At 53.9% G+C, this 16,655-nt stretch overlaps 7 protein-coding genes across 7 annotated transcripts; 2 read left to right on the top strand and 5 right to left on the bottom strand.

Moving 5' to 3' along the window:
- Positions 1 to 2,044: 2,044 nt before the first annotated feature.
- On the bottom strand, positions 2,045 to 4,732 carry Z520_00092 (uncharacterized protein; the record flags this gene model as incomplete). The annotated part of the gene is made up of 3 exons (XM_016770613.1): positions 2,045 to 3,482; positions 3,562 to 4,521; positions 4,578 to 4,732. The coding sequence occupies 3 exons, from the start codon at positions 4,730 to 4,732 to the stop codon at positions 2,045 to 2,047; spliced, it is 2,553 nt and encodes an 850-aa protein (XP_016637523.1).
- Positions 4,733 to 5,734: 1,002 nt separating this feature from the next.
- Positions 5,735 to 6,393, bottom strand: Z520_00091 (uncharacterized protein; the record flags this gene model as incomplete). The annotated part of the gene is made up of 3 exons (XM_016770612.1): positions 5,735 to 5,811; positions 5,863 to 6,126; positions 6,243 to 6,393. The coding sequence occupies 3 exons, from the start codon at positions 6,391 to 6,393 to the stop codon at positions 5,735 to 5,737; spliced, it is 492 nt and encodes a 163-aa protein (XP_016637522.1).
- Positions 6,394 to 7,601: 1,208 nt separating this feature from the next.
- On the top strand, positions 7,602 to 8,582 carry Z520_00090 (uncharacterized protein; the record flags this gene model as incomplete). The annotated part of the gene is made up of 1 exon (XM_016770611.1): positions 7,602 to 8,582. One exon carries the CDS (start codon positions 7,602 to 7,604, stop codon positions 8,580 to 8,582), a length of 981 nt encoding a protein of 326 aa, XP_016637521.1.
- Positions 8,583 to 9,019: 437 nt separating this feature from the next.
- Z520_00089 (uncharacterized protein) lies at positions 9,020 to 9,349 on the top strand (the record flags this gene model as incomplete). Its single annotated transcript, XM_016770610.1, has 1 exon — positions 9,020 to 9,349. The coding sequence occupies one exon, from the start codon at positions 9,020 to 9,022 to the stop codon at positions 9,347 to 9,349; it is 330 nt and encodes a 109-aa protein (XP_016637520.1).
- A 679-nt stretch (positions 9,350 to 10,028) lies between these two features.
- On the bottom strand, positions 10,029 to 13,202 carry Z520_00088 (uncharacterized protein; the record flags this gene model as incomplete). The annotated part of the gene is made up of 3 exons (XM_016770609.1): positions 10,029 to 10,213; positions 10,302 to 13,097; positions 13,148 to 13,202. The coding sequence occupies 3 exons, from the start codon at positions 13,200 to 13,202 to the stop codon at positions 10,029 to 10,031; spliced, it is 3,036 nt and encodes a 1,011-aa protein (XP_016637519.1).
- A 351-nt stretch (positions 13,203 to 13,553) lies between these two features.
- Positions 13,554 to 14,294, bottom strand: Z520_00087 (uncharacterized protein; the record flags this gene model as incomplete). The annotated part of the gene is made up of 1 exon (XM_016770608.1): positions 13,554 to 14,294. One exon carries the CDS (start codon positions 14,292 to 14,294, stop codon positions 13,554 to 13,556), a length of 741 nt encoding a protein of 246 aa, XP_016637518.1.
- Positions 14,295 to 15,230: 936 nt separating this feature from the next.
- Positions 15,231 to 16,343, bottom strand: Z520_00086 (uncharacterized protein; the record flags this gene model as incomplete). Its single annotated transcript, XM_016770607.1, has 1 exon — positions 15,231 to 16,343. One exon carries the CDS (start codon positions 16,341 to 16,343, stop codon positions 15,231 to 15,233), a length of 1,113 nt encoding a protein of 370 aa, XP_016637517.1.
- Between the last annotated feature and the right edge of the window lie 312 nt (positions 16,344 to 16,655).

The following is a 16,655-nucleotide window of genomic DNA, read 5'->3' as shown; positions in this document are numbered from 1 at the left end:
TATGCTGCTGGAGCGCACAGGCTGAACTCGTGCCACGGGCCATATGGAAGAATCCGGGGAAACTGTGGGAATAACATGGGCAATCTCGACCGGGGAAAAGGTTAAGTTCAACCACATGCATGACGGGCGCAGATACCTTGTTTGTGCTAGAGTTTGGGCCTAGTAGCTTCAGAAGGTCTCAGAAGGTGGTGTGCTTGTTTCCTGGCGAGAGTAGAGGGAGAATGAACGGGCCAGGAAATGATCGCAGGACCAGGGTCGTCAGCAGGGGTGTATGGCTTAGGAGGCCCTGGGTGTTATGTAACCAGGGCCGACCAGAAAGTCTTGGAAAAGCTCCAGAAGGAAAAGAAGGAGGGAGAAGCAGAATTGACTCGTTGAGGTGCATGCAGTAGCGTTTTCGATTGGGATGGACAAAGAGCTAAGGGAAGGGCTACGGTATGTAGGAGTAAATGAGGGTCGAGGTTGAGGGACTTGGCTGGTCAAGGGCCGGTATTTGTCACCCTTTGTCCGACCTGTCAAGCAGGCAAAACGGAAACGAGGAGAGGAGTACTTCGTACTATGTAGCAGTCAGTCCTGGGTATTGTTGATGATTGTCACAGAAGAGTTCTTGGGATGGTAGATGGAGGAGAGGAGGGGAGGGAAGGAGGGGGGAAGTGTGGGTAGTACGTCTAGGTGGTAATTTGATGAGTGATTGAAGTGGTAACGGGCGGTACAGGTAGTATTACCTACCTAGTAGGTACCTGCGACTGTGCACTCTGGCGTACTGCGTAGTGTCGGAAGAAGACAGTAGAGGTGGTATTGGTCTGAAGGAACCTTGACGGTGATGGTGGTGATGGTGGTGATGATGGTGATGATGGTGATGATGGATGCAGACCAAACACTGCCAGATTGTGGGGAGCTTCGTGATTTGGCCTTGAAGTTGACCGCCTCCACAACGCAGTGCATCCTCCATCGACATCCACATCGCCATCGCCATCGCCATCGCCAACGCGTGCGCCAACGCGCTCTCCAACGCCATTGCCATCTCCACCCTCGTCTCTCTCACCATCTTCATCCTCCACATCAAGCACCCTCTATGCACGCTACTGTCCACATGGCTTGTTACATGGCTACAAGAATCGATGAACGATGACAGCTTTCCCCTCGACACCGCTGAGAATACACCACTCTCTCTCTCTCTCGTCTCGAGGTGTCATCTCTCCCCCCTCCAAGCCCCCTCCTAGCCCAGTCTCCTCTCTAGCCCGCACCACCAGCCTCGCCGAGCCCGGGAATCACTGATTTAGCCGCCATTGGGGCTAACAGAGGGATTCCCTGTGTCCGTCTCTCTTTAGCCGGACGGGGCGCATTCTGTGCTTCGACTCCCAATTCCCAATCTGCCGAATATCTTCCCATTGCTCCATTCGCCCAAATGCACCTTCCAACCCCCTTCTGGAATGATGGAATCATACCTAGGTATTATTGGCACCCAATGGGGCTTCCATCTTTCCCTTGTGCAACAGACGGTCGGCAAGCTACGGAGTCCCTGAAGACTTGGTTGGGCGCGAACCTCTCGTCTGACCCATCCTTTGACGGTCTACCCTTGCGAAAAGAGTGGAAAGAAAGCCTGACGAGTTGCCCAGCTACCCCGTATAGACGGGAGATTCGCTCTCTATCGACCCTTCTCACGAGGCCATGTAACATCGTCACACTTACATAACGCTGGCCTCTACCCTTCCGATGTTCTACCGGGGAAAAGAGAAACTTTCGGGCTCCTTCTCTGCTTTGTCCACTTTCTCAACCACCGTTTATAGCCCCTTACCAAGCCCTTCCTCATCTTTTGGAAAGAAGTTGAGCAAAAAAGCCTCACCAGGCTGACTGTTCGCTTAAGCACACTGAACTTCAACCGTCTCAAATTCAACTTTTCCGTCCGGCCGAAAGAGAGCAAATGGCCCTGGCTTCTTTCCCTTCGTCGGCAATGTACAATATCCGTCTTGGGTATGTCGTGCGTGGCCTGGTCTGGTTTCATGCTTCGTAACCTCGGCATCCAGGGGCCATGACTGTGCCTGCCTTATTGCTCCCCAGCCCCCAGGTAGGTCCAGTTGAGCGGTGGTTCTCCAGCCTTGAGCCCTCGCACTCGGATAATCTGCTGGTCATTGGGCACCAAGTCAATAGCGCTGTCGCTTAGATGACACCCTTCCCGCTCCTCAAATACAAGGCACTTGACCGGCCTGTCTGCAGAGACATGCATCTCGTCACCCACCACTTCGACCCTGACGTTTCGATCGGGAAACTGGAGATATTTTAGAGGTTGCGGCCAATCGGTGTCACGAGCAATCAATGTGCCGTCAACCCAAATCCGCGCCGCCAGGACATGGGGCTCCTCCTGCACATTGTCGACCTGCCCCTTGAGAACGTCGGTAGTTCCGTTGGCCTTGACTTTGATTCCCTTTTTCACAATCTTGTCCTTGATCTCCAGGCCGGTGCGGACGGACACAAACTTGACCTCCACATCTGCGGTGATCTCGGTCAGCTTCGCACTGACGACCCACAATTCCCAATCCTGCGTCCGGGGTTCGCGGGCATGTGTAACACTCCAGTCGTGGTGAGATCGACGAATTCCGACCGCCACCGGGGCTAGAACTCGGGCCATGGCATAATACGCCGGTTTTCTCCTCAGGTAGTAGTCAACAATCGACCAGCTAGTCACTGGCCAGCAGTCGTTGAGCTGCCACACCAGGGCTCCGCCGCAGTGTCGGTCGTCCCCCCATTGTTTCCGCCAGCCGCGATAGCCAAACATCAGAGCCTCGCATTGGATCAGCTGGGTCAAGTGGATGTACGCCTCGAGGTTTGTCGCCGTCCTCACATTCTCCACTAGGTACGTGGCAATTCGTCTTTCGTGGCCATCGGCCTTGTTGTGAAAATCTAGAACATGACTTTGCGGATAGAGATCTTCCTCCCTCTCAACAAACGACTTGATTGTCGCAATGTGTGGGAACGCCTCCATGCCGAATTCAGAATTGAACCGGCCTCCCAGCGAGTCGAAGATCTGATATTTTTCCTGCGTCCCGTGCCAGACATTCCACTGGTGCATATCCCCAACCGTGGGGTCCGAGCTGATTTTGCCGTCACCCCATGGCGAACCCGGATGATATGGGATCCAGGGCGCCTCCGCCGCCGAGACCTTCGGCAGTAGTGACTCATAGATGTAGCGTGCTGGGAAATCAGATTTTAGCCAGTGCTCCTCGTTCTTGTCTTCGTAGTCGTAGGTCAAATGAGCAGACTCCTGCACTTGGTAGTCTTCATTATTCCCGGCAAAAATCACCAAGCATGGGTGATGGCGAATCCGTCGAACATTGGCCACGGCCTCCGCTTCGATCGACTTGAGAATTGCCGGAAAGCAGGGGTAGTTTCCGCATCCAAACATGAAATCCTGCCACACCATGATCCCCAACTCGTCGCAAGCGTCGTAAAAAGAGTCGTTTTCGTAAACCCCTCCTCCCCAGACTCTAAGCCATACCGTTAGCTTCAATCCCGTGTCAAAAGACCGCTCGGAAGGATTAGGGAGGGGTCGCTGTCTCGTGTTACCTGATCATTTTCTGGTTCGCGGGTACCATTAACTCGATCCATGCTCGATACTTCTCAGGAGTCACATTCGTCAGAAAGCTATCGGTAGGGATCCAGCATGAACCACCGCAGAAGATGTCGACACCGTTGATCCGAAAATAAAACGACTTCCCGTGCGAGTCTGGCTCCTGCACGAGTTGCACCTTGCGTATACCAATGCGCCGTGACTCTTGGTGTAAAACAGCCCCCTCCGTCGATACCGTTACACTCACTGTGTATAGGGGTTGCTGCCCATACCCGTTGGGCATCCATAATTGCGGGTCGGAGACCTTGAGGTGGGCTGTGGCCTTCTTTCCCGCGGTTATGTTGGCCTGCTTTGATAAAATCTCTCTACCTCCCAGACTGACACTGAAGTCGGCTTTGATATGGCCATGTAGGTCCTCGAGTCCTTCAATATCCGCAGAGGCCTCGATCGTGGCGAGCTGATAGTCGTCTGAGATGGTTATGTCGGTCCTCAGATCTGCTACTCTGATGGAATATATCTCCAGCCGAACAGGCCTCCAGATTCCTGCACACATGAGGAAGGGTCCCCAATCCCAACCCCAGTGATACTGTGCTTTCCTCACGGCCAGACGCGCTGAATCACCATTGAAGCAGATGAATTTATGCTCTGGGTGCTGGTCTTTGATTTCCCTGGCCTTCAGGAAGGCGGGTTCGAGGTCGATCTCCAAACTATGGTCCGACGTGGACTGGATGGCTTCTGTAACGTCGACTCGGTGTGGCAAGAACATGTTGTCGCTTCGCAGGATGGTTTTGCCATCTAGTTTGACATGAGCAAAAGTGTCGAGACCATCAAAGGCCAGTACAACTTTGGAGCCTTGCGCCACAGATGGCCTGGCGAGTCTGGTCCGATAAGTCCATGACTTCAAACCCACCCACTCTGCCTTGACTTCGTTGAATCCGACAAAGGGATCATCCAGTCTGGTGAGGATGTACATCAGCTCTGGCCCGTGGTCAAGGGACACCACAATACACACTTCTTGTTGTCGATCAGATCCTGGTGCACGGTGGAAGGGACCTTCTTGACCGGGCACCAGGCATTCTCACCAACATCATCACTCTGCTTGAATGACCACCCAATGGACAAGTCAACAACCTCCATGGGCATCAGCATATCATCGATACCGGACATGTCCCCCATCGGTTTCCAGATGCCGCGCTTGTTCTCTAAGGGAAGAGGAAAAGAGGAAAGTACACAAGAAGGAACGATGCGAGAATATTTCTGTGGAAAGATCCCAAGAGTCCTTGCAAATAGAAAAGAGGATGAGCTGGAGGCACGGGAATTGGAGAATTGAAAAGGTTTCAACCGCCACGCAACACGGCGTGCTACGGTGCTACCTCCTGGCAGTTAGAGAATCCACCTCACCCACTTGATCTGGCTGTACGGAGACAACGCCGCGACGTGAGGATCTCTGTAGCAGAGTAATGCTAAAGAGTAGAATGGGTAACACATGACCCAGTTTACCATTGATTGCCCCCATTGAGCGAGGCGGAAGGGCTTCGAAAGTGGCATGGAGACAGGCTTGACAGGGTCGCGGGGGATATGACGGAATATCCACGTTAACCGAGAAGCCAATCGGAGGATTTGTAGCCGACGAACTAGGACGTATCCGGACGACGGAGGAGGAGAGCTCCGGTTCTAAAAGGGGAAAGCGTCATTCGAGTTTATCAAGCAGTCCGGCCATCGAGCCTCTGCTTTCCGCATTGCTCAGAGCACTCTGACTCGCTGCCATGCATCCTGGCTCTTTCTCTTGTTCACTCTCCGGAGTACTCACTAAGCACGCGAAATGAGATCTTGTCAGTCTTTCAGTCCTGCCTGTAGCGCTGAATCCGACATCTCTCCCGCTCACCCCCGGTACACCTGGGCTGAAGCGCGCCTGTGGTGGACATGGCGAGTCTTCCTAAACTATACTGGAGCTAGCTGACCTCTCGACAAACCTCCATTTCCCTTTCTGTGCAGGGACTATCCGCCGCATCCCAATCCGATACCTGCACCAGCACAGATCAATCCTCATGGCACCAGACAACGCTGCGCCCTAGGCAGACAAGAGTTGAATAAGACACACGGAGTACAGATCTGATGTGATGCAGGAATGTGGCCTACACAGGGCATTCCGCTCCTAGTGAACCACAGTTACCAGCCCCATGTGCCAGGGCCTCCTTTCATAGCTCCTTCGAGCTCACTTGTTACCCATCCACCGTAGTAGTCGCCTATGACGAGGGCAAATCAGATGCGGCCACCAGACGGGATCAATTGCTCACCTTCCTGCGGGGTGACTTTTTCGTCGTCGACGAAGCATTCCCACGGTACGCCGCTGGCATAGAAAGACAGGTATCCCTTGATATCTGTGAAAGCCGGAGTCGGCGACTCATAACTCCATATCTTGTTCTTGACTGTCTGCCCCGTCGACTTGTCGGTCAAATCCCAGTAAGTGGCTCGGCCTTTCCATTCACAAAGTGATGCCTTCTCGGGGACCTGAGTAAGCTTGAAAGAGTCCGAGACGGAGTTTCGAGGGAGATAATATGCTGCACGAGTTGAATTGGTCGGTGTCAGCTGTGTTTGTTGGACAAACGTATCCCCACAGGTAGATATTGCCCTTGTTCCTTCTTATCACGACTTGTTAGAGGAAGATTGGACTTACTTGGAGGATGCGTAGTTTCCAAAGCCCAATACGCTGATTTGGTTTCGGCTATGGTCTGTCCATTCCACCTAAGCACCAAGTGCCTTGGGGTTTTCTCCAGCAGCGGAGGCCGTGGGAAATTCTGGACGTTCAACCTGGGTTTCGCAGCCATGGTGTGAGAGTGTTGATAAATGATCTAGACGAAATAATGGCTGAGATCCTAGGCCTGGATCAATATCAGATTCACCATATTATTTGTATGCTTGATGACGATATAGAAGTCTGACTGCCCCTATTGGGGTCTAGCCATAGGCGGCCCTTTTGTCCTCCGATCGGCTTCCTGGGGATGATCAGCGATCATACAGATCGTGTGGCGCTGGGCAGCGTCAAGGCCTATGCGGAGTACCGAGTACACAAGGTAGCAAACAGTTAAGGAGTCAGCACCTCAAAAGCATGAAAAAACCAGTCTTGATGTTTCTAAGTCATATCTCGCTCTTTTCGCTCTCCCTAAGTCTGGATATACGTCCTCTAAGCTCTTAAGTGTTTTGAAGGGCAGTAGCAGCGCAGAGAACAAGTCAGACAGTCGTGTCCCACCTGCTCGCCCCCCCTGCAGGTCTCCGTTAGGCTTGCCATTTTTCTTTCAACTTCAGATCCTCTTCATCTCTTAACCTCTTACTGACTGTAGCTATGTGGTGGCCTTTGACACTACAAGCAACAACCACGGAGTCCCGCCATTCCTGTCGTGCCTCAAGCCGTTCCAGGCACGATTCCCAGCGGAAGTCGCCCGAGGAAGACTAATCATTCTTGAACTGGGCGTTCTATTTTTCTTCCGGTTCAGACTCTGCCCCGCGCGAATACGAAGGGCGAGAGTGGCCAATTTGCCCTCCTCCCCGCTCCCAAAAAAGCCACACTTGGCCTGCCTATGATGCAGCAAACGGCGATGGCCAGGTCTATCGTCCATGACGCGGGAAAGAACTTTCTTTGGGCCTTGGGCCTGGAGCCGTGGATCTTCGCCCATGAATCCATGACGGGGACCTCGTTCTCTACGAGGGAGTCTACCCCCTGCCTAAGCGATGGAATGATCTTCTTCCAACTGTTTATCAATGGGGGCTTTTTGCGGCGTCTTCGGGGTCTCGATGCTATTTTCCGCCATTATTGATCTAAATGCTCGTTTAAATTTGGGAATGATGCAAAGACCTCGTGGCGAGCCTGGCCCTGCCTTAGCGTCGCCTTAGGACCGTTATGTCGGGCTCTACCCTCGGGGTTCAAGCATTCCCTCGCAAGCCACCAAGGAGCATTTCCTGAAATCTCGACCAAAGTCTCGTTTCCTGCTGGCTTCATCAGAATTCGATCAATTGTTTTCGAAGCACGCACACAGACATGTCTTCCCTTCTGTTGAGCGCTGCAAGTGGCGGCATTTTCGGTGCTGCATTGACTGCATCGGGAGTATACTCGCCGTCTGTTATCATCTCGCAACTCCAGCTGGGCAATTTTCATATGCTCAAGAGCTTCCTCGCCGCCAGTGCCTGCAGTGCGTTAATCGTCGTCTCCGCGAATCGAGCAAAATACGCCAAACTCAACCCCCGGTCCGATTCCTCGTATGGCTGGTTTATGAGATACGATGCAAACCTCATTGGCGGACTTTTACACGGTATCGGCATGGCCTTGACTGGTGCATGTCCTGGTACTGTCCTTGTGCAGCTTGTGATGGGTGTGAAATCCGCACCGGCCGTTGCTGCTGGATGTCTCTTGGGAGCAATCACCTTTGTCAAGTCGGCAGAGCGCCTCAAACGAACGCCACCTGCGAAAACATCCACCGGTCAAACTCAGACCGTGCAAGAGAAGCTGGGCCTGTCCACCAACTCTATGATTCTCCTGTACGAGATTTTATGCCTTGGTATGATCCTTGCGGCGACGTACTTGGCACCCACGCGGGATCACTGGCTCAACCCTATTGTGGGCGGACTTCTCATCGGAGTGGCGCAAGCAACCTCAGTTCTGTTCACTCGCAAGACCCTCGGTGTGTCAAGTGCTTATGAAGATATCGGGAAACATTTCTGGCGTGTCGTGGACGGGACTGCAGGCCCTGGCTTGTCCAACATCGTCTTCGCCAGCGGCGTCATGGCTGGGTCAAAGATCATTTCGCAATTCATACCAGCCGTATCCGAGGCGGCGGGCCCAGCGATCAGTCCCCTTGCCGCTGTTGCTGGGGGGTTCACAATGGTATTTGGCGCAAGACTGGCGGGCGGATGTGCAAGTGGACATGGCATCTCTGGGATGGCCACCATGGGTCTGAGCAGCTTCATTACCGTGGCTGGCATGTTTGGAGGTGGCATCATATTTGCGCTACTGCTACGATGAGTGCTGGACCTCCGTCACTTGATGTACTGTCTCTCTGGCATGGCAAGGCTAGACTCATTCACCATTTCACGCTGGACAGTTGTCTAAATGATCACCACCAGCACATCACGCAGTGACAAAACAACAATGTCGAAGCAGACGCAAAAGGCACTTCCATGGCCAGCCACTGCCTCGTGACCAATGTGAACAGCACTGCCTGTCAGTGACAACCATTCACTGCGCGATGGGACACCTCTCCTCGAAGAAGGGATCAACTTCCTGTCATGGATCTGTCTGTCTGCACCATATCTGCTTGACATCTTGAGCTCTATCGTCCTGCTTGCCTGCCAACACTACCACAGATCAACAACAAAAGCTTGAGCTGCCAAACATTCCTGGAAAGCGCTGTCATACAATACCCGGCTGGTGTATCATCCCAACGCAACTGCCTCCAAAAAATGCCCTTCCTCAAACTCGTCCCCGTCGAGCGACCTGCTACTCCCCTAGCGCAGCTGTCCGCGACCACCACTGGCACCTCGACTGCTACCAGCAACGGCAACGCCAGTAAATCGGAACAGCCTCTCCTCAAACACTCCAGCACGCAAACCACAAAGGAGGACAGCAACCTCGATACGTGCACCGGGTGCAAATACTTGAAACTGACGCCAGAGACGAACACATCCATCGCTGCCCGTGCTCAGGCTCAAGCTGAAGCTCCGAAGTCATCTACTCGTGTGGAGCAGGAGATTCATGGGGACGACAAGGCTGCCGGAGCTCAGGAGAAGTGATTCCGTGCGAGGAGATGGGAGAAATGGTCGCATGTAAACAACAACTACGGTGTACTTCAGACACGGGTTTCAAACCTTCCAACCATGCTCCATCTGTACCTAAGTACCTGGGTATCATGTCTGCATGCTGCATACCTAGCCTAGCCTAGCCTAGCCTAACCTACTTAGGTACATACAAGGTACATAGAAGGGATACAATCCTCAGATCAGGCAGTGACGACGACGGGGACGAGGATAAAGAAGTCACTACAACCCAAAATGCCATCCATATCCATAATCGCCACTGCACCGTAGGGACACGGTCCACGCGTGCAGATGGGTTGGGTACATATGTACTGGCTAGATACTGTATGTGAAACAGTCTCGCTCAAGAAATTCTACAACACCCTACTAGGTAGGTATTATCTAGCCAAAAAGCCCCCCCCCAAAAAAGAGAAAAAGAAATTGTCAGGGCCCAATCTCCCCGAGAGCCTTTCTTTTGCTTTCCTTTGCTTAATATCGTACAAACCTGAACACACAATCCAATCACATGCATCGCAATGTCCAAGATGCAAGGGTGATTTCTGGTCCATGTCCGTCGGCGATTTACGAGGTAGTCAAGTCATATCTCCCATAGTCCTCGTGTATTTACACCTGTTCTCACTTTCCCCGCGGGTTCCCCAAAGGTGTGGGTTAGGGATCAGCACCGTTGCAAGTAGTTACTAGGCACCAACCCAATGCCGCCTGCTTTCATTCCCCTCGCGCTCTCCTTGATCTCGGCCTCCCACCAGCCATCGTCCTGAAGTCGCAATACCGCGAGGATATCGCCTTTGGAGAAGGACAACTCCTCAGGAATCGCCGCTGTGTAGCTGTACATTGCTCTCGCTACAAAAGAGTATTGTTAGTCAACTGTTTTCAAAATCCGGGGTGGTTGCATGAAAGGTCTAATCGACCAAATGCATGGCTGACTTACCATAATGCAAGATTCGCTGCTGACGTTGCTCTTGGGGCGGAGGTCCTGCTCGGTACGGTATCGCTGCCAGACTCTTGCTCCTCTCTCTCCGAAGTTCGATATCCATACCTCCTCCGTTTGCACTTCCCCCTCTCTGCCGGCTGTCATAACCCTGTGGTTGGAGCTGGAACTGCTGCTGCTGAGGTTGTTGTTGCGGATACCGATCTCCGCCAAAACTGGAGTTGGGCCGCATCATTCCCTGGCGACTTCTCCCGCTGCCACCGGACCCGTCGTAGCGTCCGGGATCCTGTGAGCTCAATTGAACCTCCATGCCGGTGCTTTGTCGTGATACTTGGCTCGGTGCCGGCCCAGAACCTCGTGATCCTCCATAAGGATTGGGCGAGGCCGCGCGGTATTGCTGGGCCCCAGGCCGTCCTCCCGCCATCATTGCTGGATTCGGACTCGCCGCTCTCGGGGCCATGACAGGGGCTGGGCTTCTCGAGCGCGGCGGATATCTTTGGGTTTGTTGTGGTTGAGGACTAACAGCACGGGGGATGACGCCAGGAGCCGGGCTTCTGGCACGAGGAGGATGCTGGCTTGGAGGTTGAGGTTGTGGGCTCGCTGCTCTCATCATGCCCGGCCCAGGACTTCTCCTCCCATTGCTCGTACCAGGTCTTGATGGCTGATTCGGATTACCCCCTCCCCTAGTGCCCCATGTTTCAGTGCGGTTCAGCATTTCGCGCTTGGTATGTGCTGGTTGGGGAACACCAAGAGCACTTTGCGCTCTCCCGCCCACAATGGGTGTTGGTCCGGCGGTCTCATATGCTGGCGGAGGTGTTCCTCTCTGTGCCGCCAGGCGAGCTTGACTTTCAGCGCTAAGTATGCCTGGTCGAGTGGCTGGTTCTTGGTCAGGGGCAGGGGTTGCCACACCATGATACCGATCCACAGCCACCCGAGTACTTGATTGTTTAGCCATTGCCGTGGAGCCACCGGCGGTTAGTTTGAGATCTGCAAGTGCTTGTGCTATAGGATCGTGCATCAACTCATTGCCGGTCGTGGTAGGGTGTGGCCTAAATTGGCTGCGCCGATTTGCGGTACTTGCCTTGGGAGTTGAATCTTGAGCGCCGTCCGGGCTAGCCACGTCGAAGACATTGTTGCCTACACTCAATTGGAAGCTCGCTCGAGGATCAGCGGCCTCTTCGCCTTCGGGAGCCAAGTTAGCTGCATTTCTGTTGAAGTAGCTAGGTGCTTGACGGGTTGGAGACTTGGTAGGACTTGGCTGCGCATCGGCAACCGTGGGATTCAGATTTATGCGAGCGCTGCTGACCGGGGCTCCGTTCCAGGTGTTGCGGCTCGTGCTATCGCTGGCGGTCTGGGGTTCGTGCTCTTTCCTAGACTTTCTGCGGAACGGACTGTTCGAGAAGAAACCAGACCTCTTCTTCTGGAGGGGCTTGTCGGGTGACGCCATTCCAGGCAGTTCAACGCCATTAACAGGTGGACCCTTTGTGGGTGAAGCTGCGCCAGAGCTAAGTTCGGCACTGGTGAAAGAGCTTGGTGCAGAATAGTCGCTCTGGTCATCTCTGCTATCTGGTCGAGTGTTCGAGGATAGAGCAGACCCAGCAACCGAGGGTGCGTCGCTTCTGCAGAACATGGTCATGCCCTCAGTCGGATATTGATTATGTGGCACTTGCGGGACTTCGCCATGCTGGCTCGGTGAGTAGTTCGGAGGGACATTTGGTCCTGGATGCTTGTAATTCAACGGCGGAGGACGTCCACTGTTTCCAATGGACGGCGTCGGCATATCATCCTCGTCTGGTCTCGTCGGCTCTTCTGAGTATCGCCGCTCCGGAGTCTGGCTGTTTCTGGCCTTTGTAGAGCTTGAATGAGTCGGGGATGATGATCTAAAGGCCGGATTGGTGGTTCGTGAAAACTGGGCAACAGAGTAATTCTCGTCCTCCGAAACCTCAGATGCCGTGTCCACATCGCCTCGACAAAAGTTGATGTATCGAGGAGGATCCGGAATCTCTTGACCTGTTCCGCAGGTCTTTATGAAGCTGGCAATGTCCTTCTCGACTTCACAATTCTCCAGAGCAAGTCTGATCTTTTCGCAGGACGCGTCATCTGAGACACACACCGTCGAGGCAATGTTGGCGAACGCCCATAGAGACGACTTTGTGAAGTCGAGGCGTTCTTCTTCGAGATCTTGGAACTTGTCGCAGGCGGCTTTCCACTCTTTGTTCCACCGACCGGTCGTCTCCTCCAAAACTTTGATAGCAGCCTCGTATTCGTTCGAGTTGGTGGCCATGTTGATCTGTGTCTTCTCGAGCTTCGCCTTGTTCTTCCGCTCTTCTTGGCCCATGACCATGTGGCCCTGAGCCAGATATCCCTTGACCCGCAAACAGTCCTGCTCATACTTGTCCCGACATTTGTTGACGTGAGCGGTCTGTGCTTGTTTCGTCTTGTGCAGCCTCTCGATTCCGGTCTGGATGATTTTGCGACGCTCTTTGATTCCGCCTGCAAACGCTGCCAGTGGCTCCTCGAGCTCGGATCTCATTTGCTGGGCGATCAGGGCATGCTGTTTGCCCATTGACTCTGTCTCTCCTCTCGCGACATCCAAGCTGGCCCGCAAGGTTCCCTGTTCAACACTTCCCAGCGGTTTTCGCGATAAGCTCAGAAGTTTTTTGGCGTAGTCCTCCTCCAACGCTGCTCTTGCATTGTAAAAGGCTTTCAATTCATCGGACGTGGTTTTGGCATTTTGCATGCGGGTTAGGAGGGGGTCGACGCCAGCGTCATCTCGTCCCCAGAAGTTATTTGAGACTACCTCAGCAGTTAGGCAGTGGTCAGGTATCGCTGGTCCCGATACTTACAGCTCAATGGCACAGATGGAGGGGCACCTGTTTCCGACGCAGTGCCTGGCGGCATCGTGCCAGCCGTAACAATGTTTCCTCTGTCTTTTGGTCGGAGTGGCTGCACTGGTGTGAAGACTGAACCTCAAGATTCTGGAGTTTGTGATAATTATGCGTGTTGCAACAACTGTACCTAGGTAGAGAATAGTGAAAAGCAGGCTGGTTGCGTACGCACAAGAGCGCCAACCATGATTGCGGTGGCGTGTTTGGGGTTTCCAAATTGGTGTGGCTCATTGTTCCCTAGCAACCGACCGCCAAGACAATATCCAGCCTTGTCGCAACAGCAGCTCAGCCTTGCGCACTATCGACCACCTACTAAGTACCTACCAGGTAGGTAACCAACAATGCCCGCCCCTTTATCCTCTACTCAATCAACCTCGAACATAAACCCCCAACCCTTGACAAGCCGGGTGTCTATTCCCACCACTTTCAGCATCCCCCATACCGTTGTACTAACCGTATCCAGCACAGTGACCCTCAGCGACTTCTCCCAATACTCGACGCGCTGGGCTGCGAAAAGATTGGTGCAGAATGTTGTCAGCACCAGTGCGCCATTGGCTGCGACATCCATCACCATTTCATCCAGAATGCTCTCGTTTACGCGCACAATTTCATTATTGTCCGTGATGCCTAGATGGCGCTCCCAATTCCCGCTGATGTCTATGCCAATTGCTGCATAATTGGAGCGTATCGCGTCATTCATGCCTTTGATGTACGGAGTCACCAGCCCTATCGAGGTGACACCCAGGCTGTGCATGAGCGCGTTGAGTGACATGACAGACGTTGTCACCTTGATGCCGGTTTCGGCCTGAATAGCAGCGCACAGCCTCTCATCGTGTTGGAATCCAAGCCACCCAGCCGACGTGCCGCCCCAGCCGATCACATCGACTTTGGCATCCGCTAGCAGCCTTGCTGCAGACAAGATTGGTTCTAATTCGAACTGGGCGTTTGCAGCTGGCGAGATGTCGATCGTCGTGACCCGAAATCGGGAGAAATGCACCGAGATAGATAAACTCTCCGAATTGATGGACGAGACAATTGCGTTTGTCAGCGGCTCTAACGCGGTATTCGACGAGGGCACAATGACTCCAAGACGTACGAATCTCATTGTTTGTGTGTGAGCGGCGTGCCAATGTTCTGCGACGGGATAGAAAACTTAAACAAGCAGTTTGCCAGGCTTGAGGATACCGGGACTGATAAGGTGGCTTGAATACAGGTCCGGAGTTCAACGCCAAAGGCCGCCAAGACGAGGCAAACGACACCCTGCTCAGTGCTCACCCCTCTTTAATAAGACGAGTATAATGCCGTCCTGTGCTCCTCCCGACTCAGGCGAACCGGGTGGCTCGGGTGAGATCTTAGTTGACATCGTCCTCATTCGCGCAGAGCGTGTGACAGACTTCCCAATCCAAGGAGGGAAATGGTCGACGCATGTAATATTGCGAGGAAGCTCTGTCGTTACCATTCCCGGCTAGAATCAATAAATATTTTATTTGTCCAAAACAGTGCCGCTGCCCCTGAACCCTTCCGCAACGTTCGCTTGACTATTCGACAAATGTGCCCTGACACCCCCTATACAGAAAAAAAAAAGCTTTCTATAGACTTTCGATACGTCCGGACTACCAATCGAGATTTCTGACCCAACGAAAACGAAGCGCTCGCGAGTCATTAGCCCCTTCTTCCTCGTTCGCCTTTTACTCCGCCAATGCTTTACCTACCGAAGTAAGTGTTTGATAGAGGCCCTCATAACGGAATTATTCCAGTGCTCGAGCCAGAGTCGTTCGGCAGTCAGAACACCTCACTGGTCGCGCAAGGTCGTTCAACTCTCGCCGGCATGCGAAGCTCAACTGCACATGCGTGGGCGGATAAAATGCATCGGGAACCAGATCGGAGTCGGCTGCATAGAAGCGATTTGCGTAATTCATCAGTCCATGTACAGCGTATGGAGGTTTGGCGTGCCCCGTATGGATATCAAGGGTAGACTCAGCATTCCCAGCAAGACGGCGCCAGCGCTTTCGGGGCAACGCTTGGACATAGAAGCGGTTTCTCATGACGATATTATTATTAGCAATCCCTCGGGATCCGCCGAGGCTACCAAGCCAGACTCGTTCTGCGCATCATTCGCGTCGTTGTCCGGCGTGACATCGTCGTACGCAAAGGCGTAGCCGCGGCCGTCGAGCTGCAGTTGGTGGACGAGCTTGCTGTACCAGTTGGTCGTCGGCGCGGTATAGTAGCACTCGGACATGGCGCCGTCGGGCTGGACGTTGCCGCCGTCGATGAGAAGTGTCGCGCGATTGAACGCGGCGCAGAGGCGCGGGATCACCGCTTGCTGCAGGTCCGTCGCAGCCGAGTCAAGCGCGAAGGGACCAGTGGCGCAACTGAAAATGTCCATGGCGGAGGGCTGTGCAAATGATGCGATCGTGCCTGCGTCACTGTCGTCGGTGCAGGTGAGCAGGTCGTCGCTGGCGCTGACAGTGCATGAAATGTTGCCCAGCTCGGACTGACTGTTAATGATCAGCGGTTGGCTGGCGTAAGTGGTCCAAACCTGGTCGACGTACGAGGACCAGTAGTCCGCAAAGGCGTCCGGGTTCAGGTCCATATAGTCGGCCGGAGCAAGGACACGGACCGGCTGGCCCTGCGCGTCGGTCACGCAGAGCTCGTTCCAGGGGTACCCGTCTGCCGCGGTCTGGTTTGCTAATCCCTCGCAGAGGGTCTGAATCGCGTTCGGCTCCAGGCCCGGAGTCGTTTGGGTCCCCATGTCGGCGCCCGTCAGGACGAGTCCCAGGTTCATGCTCACGAAGTCGACGTAGCTGATGTCGCTGTAGACGATACCGTCCGCGGTGTACGTGAGCTCTACAAAGCCCCAGCTGGTGGAATTCTGCGAGGGTCCTGTGACCGACGGCTCGACCAGCGCAGGGCCCGTTGCGCCCAGGACGACTGAGAACTGCAAAGTTCCCTGGGCGAGCCATATCCTCCCGGCGGACACGGGTATAGGGATCGTGAGGTTTGTCGTTTCGCCAGAGTCGGATGACACGGGGATTGTGATCTGGTCTGGGGAGATGACGGTCGGGATAGATGTCGAAATATCTGTCGGGGGATAGTACCATTGACCATCGGGCTGTAGCAAGACGAGCAATCCGTTCGCGTCATTACCCGTCATGTATAGGTTGACACTGTCTCCCTGGGAAAGGTTGTTCAGAATAGAAAGTGCTAATCCAGTCCCGGAAGCACTATTCAAGGCTACCGGGTTCAAGGCTGTCTGATTCAAGGTTATCTGGTTCAAGGCCGTCTGGTTCGAGGCCGTCGGGTCCAAGGCCGTCTGGTTCAAGGCCGTCTGGTTCAAGGCCGTCTGGTTCAAGGCCGTCTGGTTCAGGGCCGTCTGGTTCAGGGCTGTCTGGTTCAGGGCTGTCTGGTTCAGGGCTGTCTGGTTCAGGGCTGTCTGGTTCAGGGCTGTCTGGTTCAGGGCTGTCTG

This window comes from Fonsecaea multimorphosa, assembly GCF_000836435.1.
Source record: "Fonsecaea multimorphosa CBS 102226 unplaced genomic scaffold supercont1.1, whole genome shotgun sequence".
NCBI lineage: Eukaryota > Fungi > Ascomycota > Eurotiomycetes > Chaetothyriales > Herpotrichiellaceae > Fonsecaea > Fonsecaea multimorphosa.
This window is presented reverse-complemented; position numbering and strand designations above follow the sequence as displayed.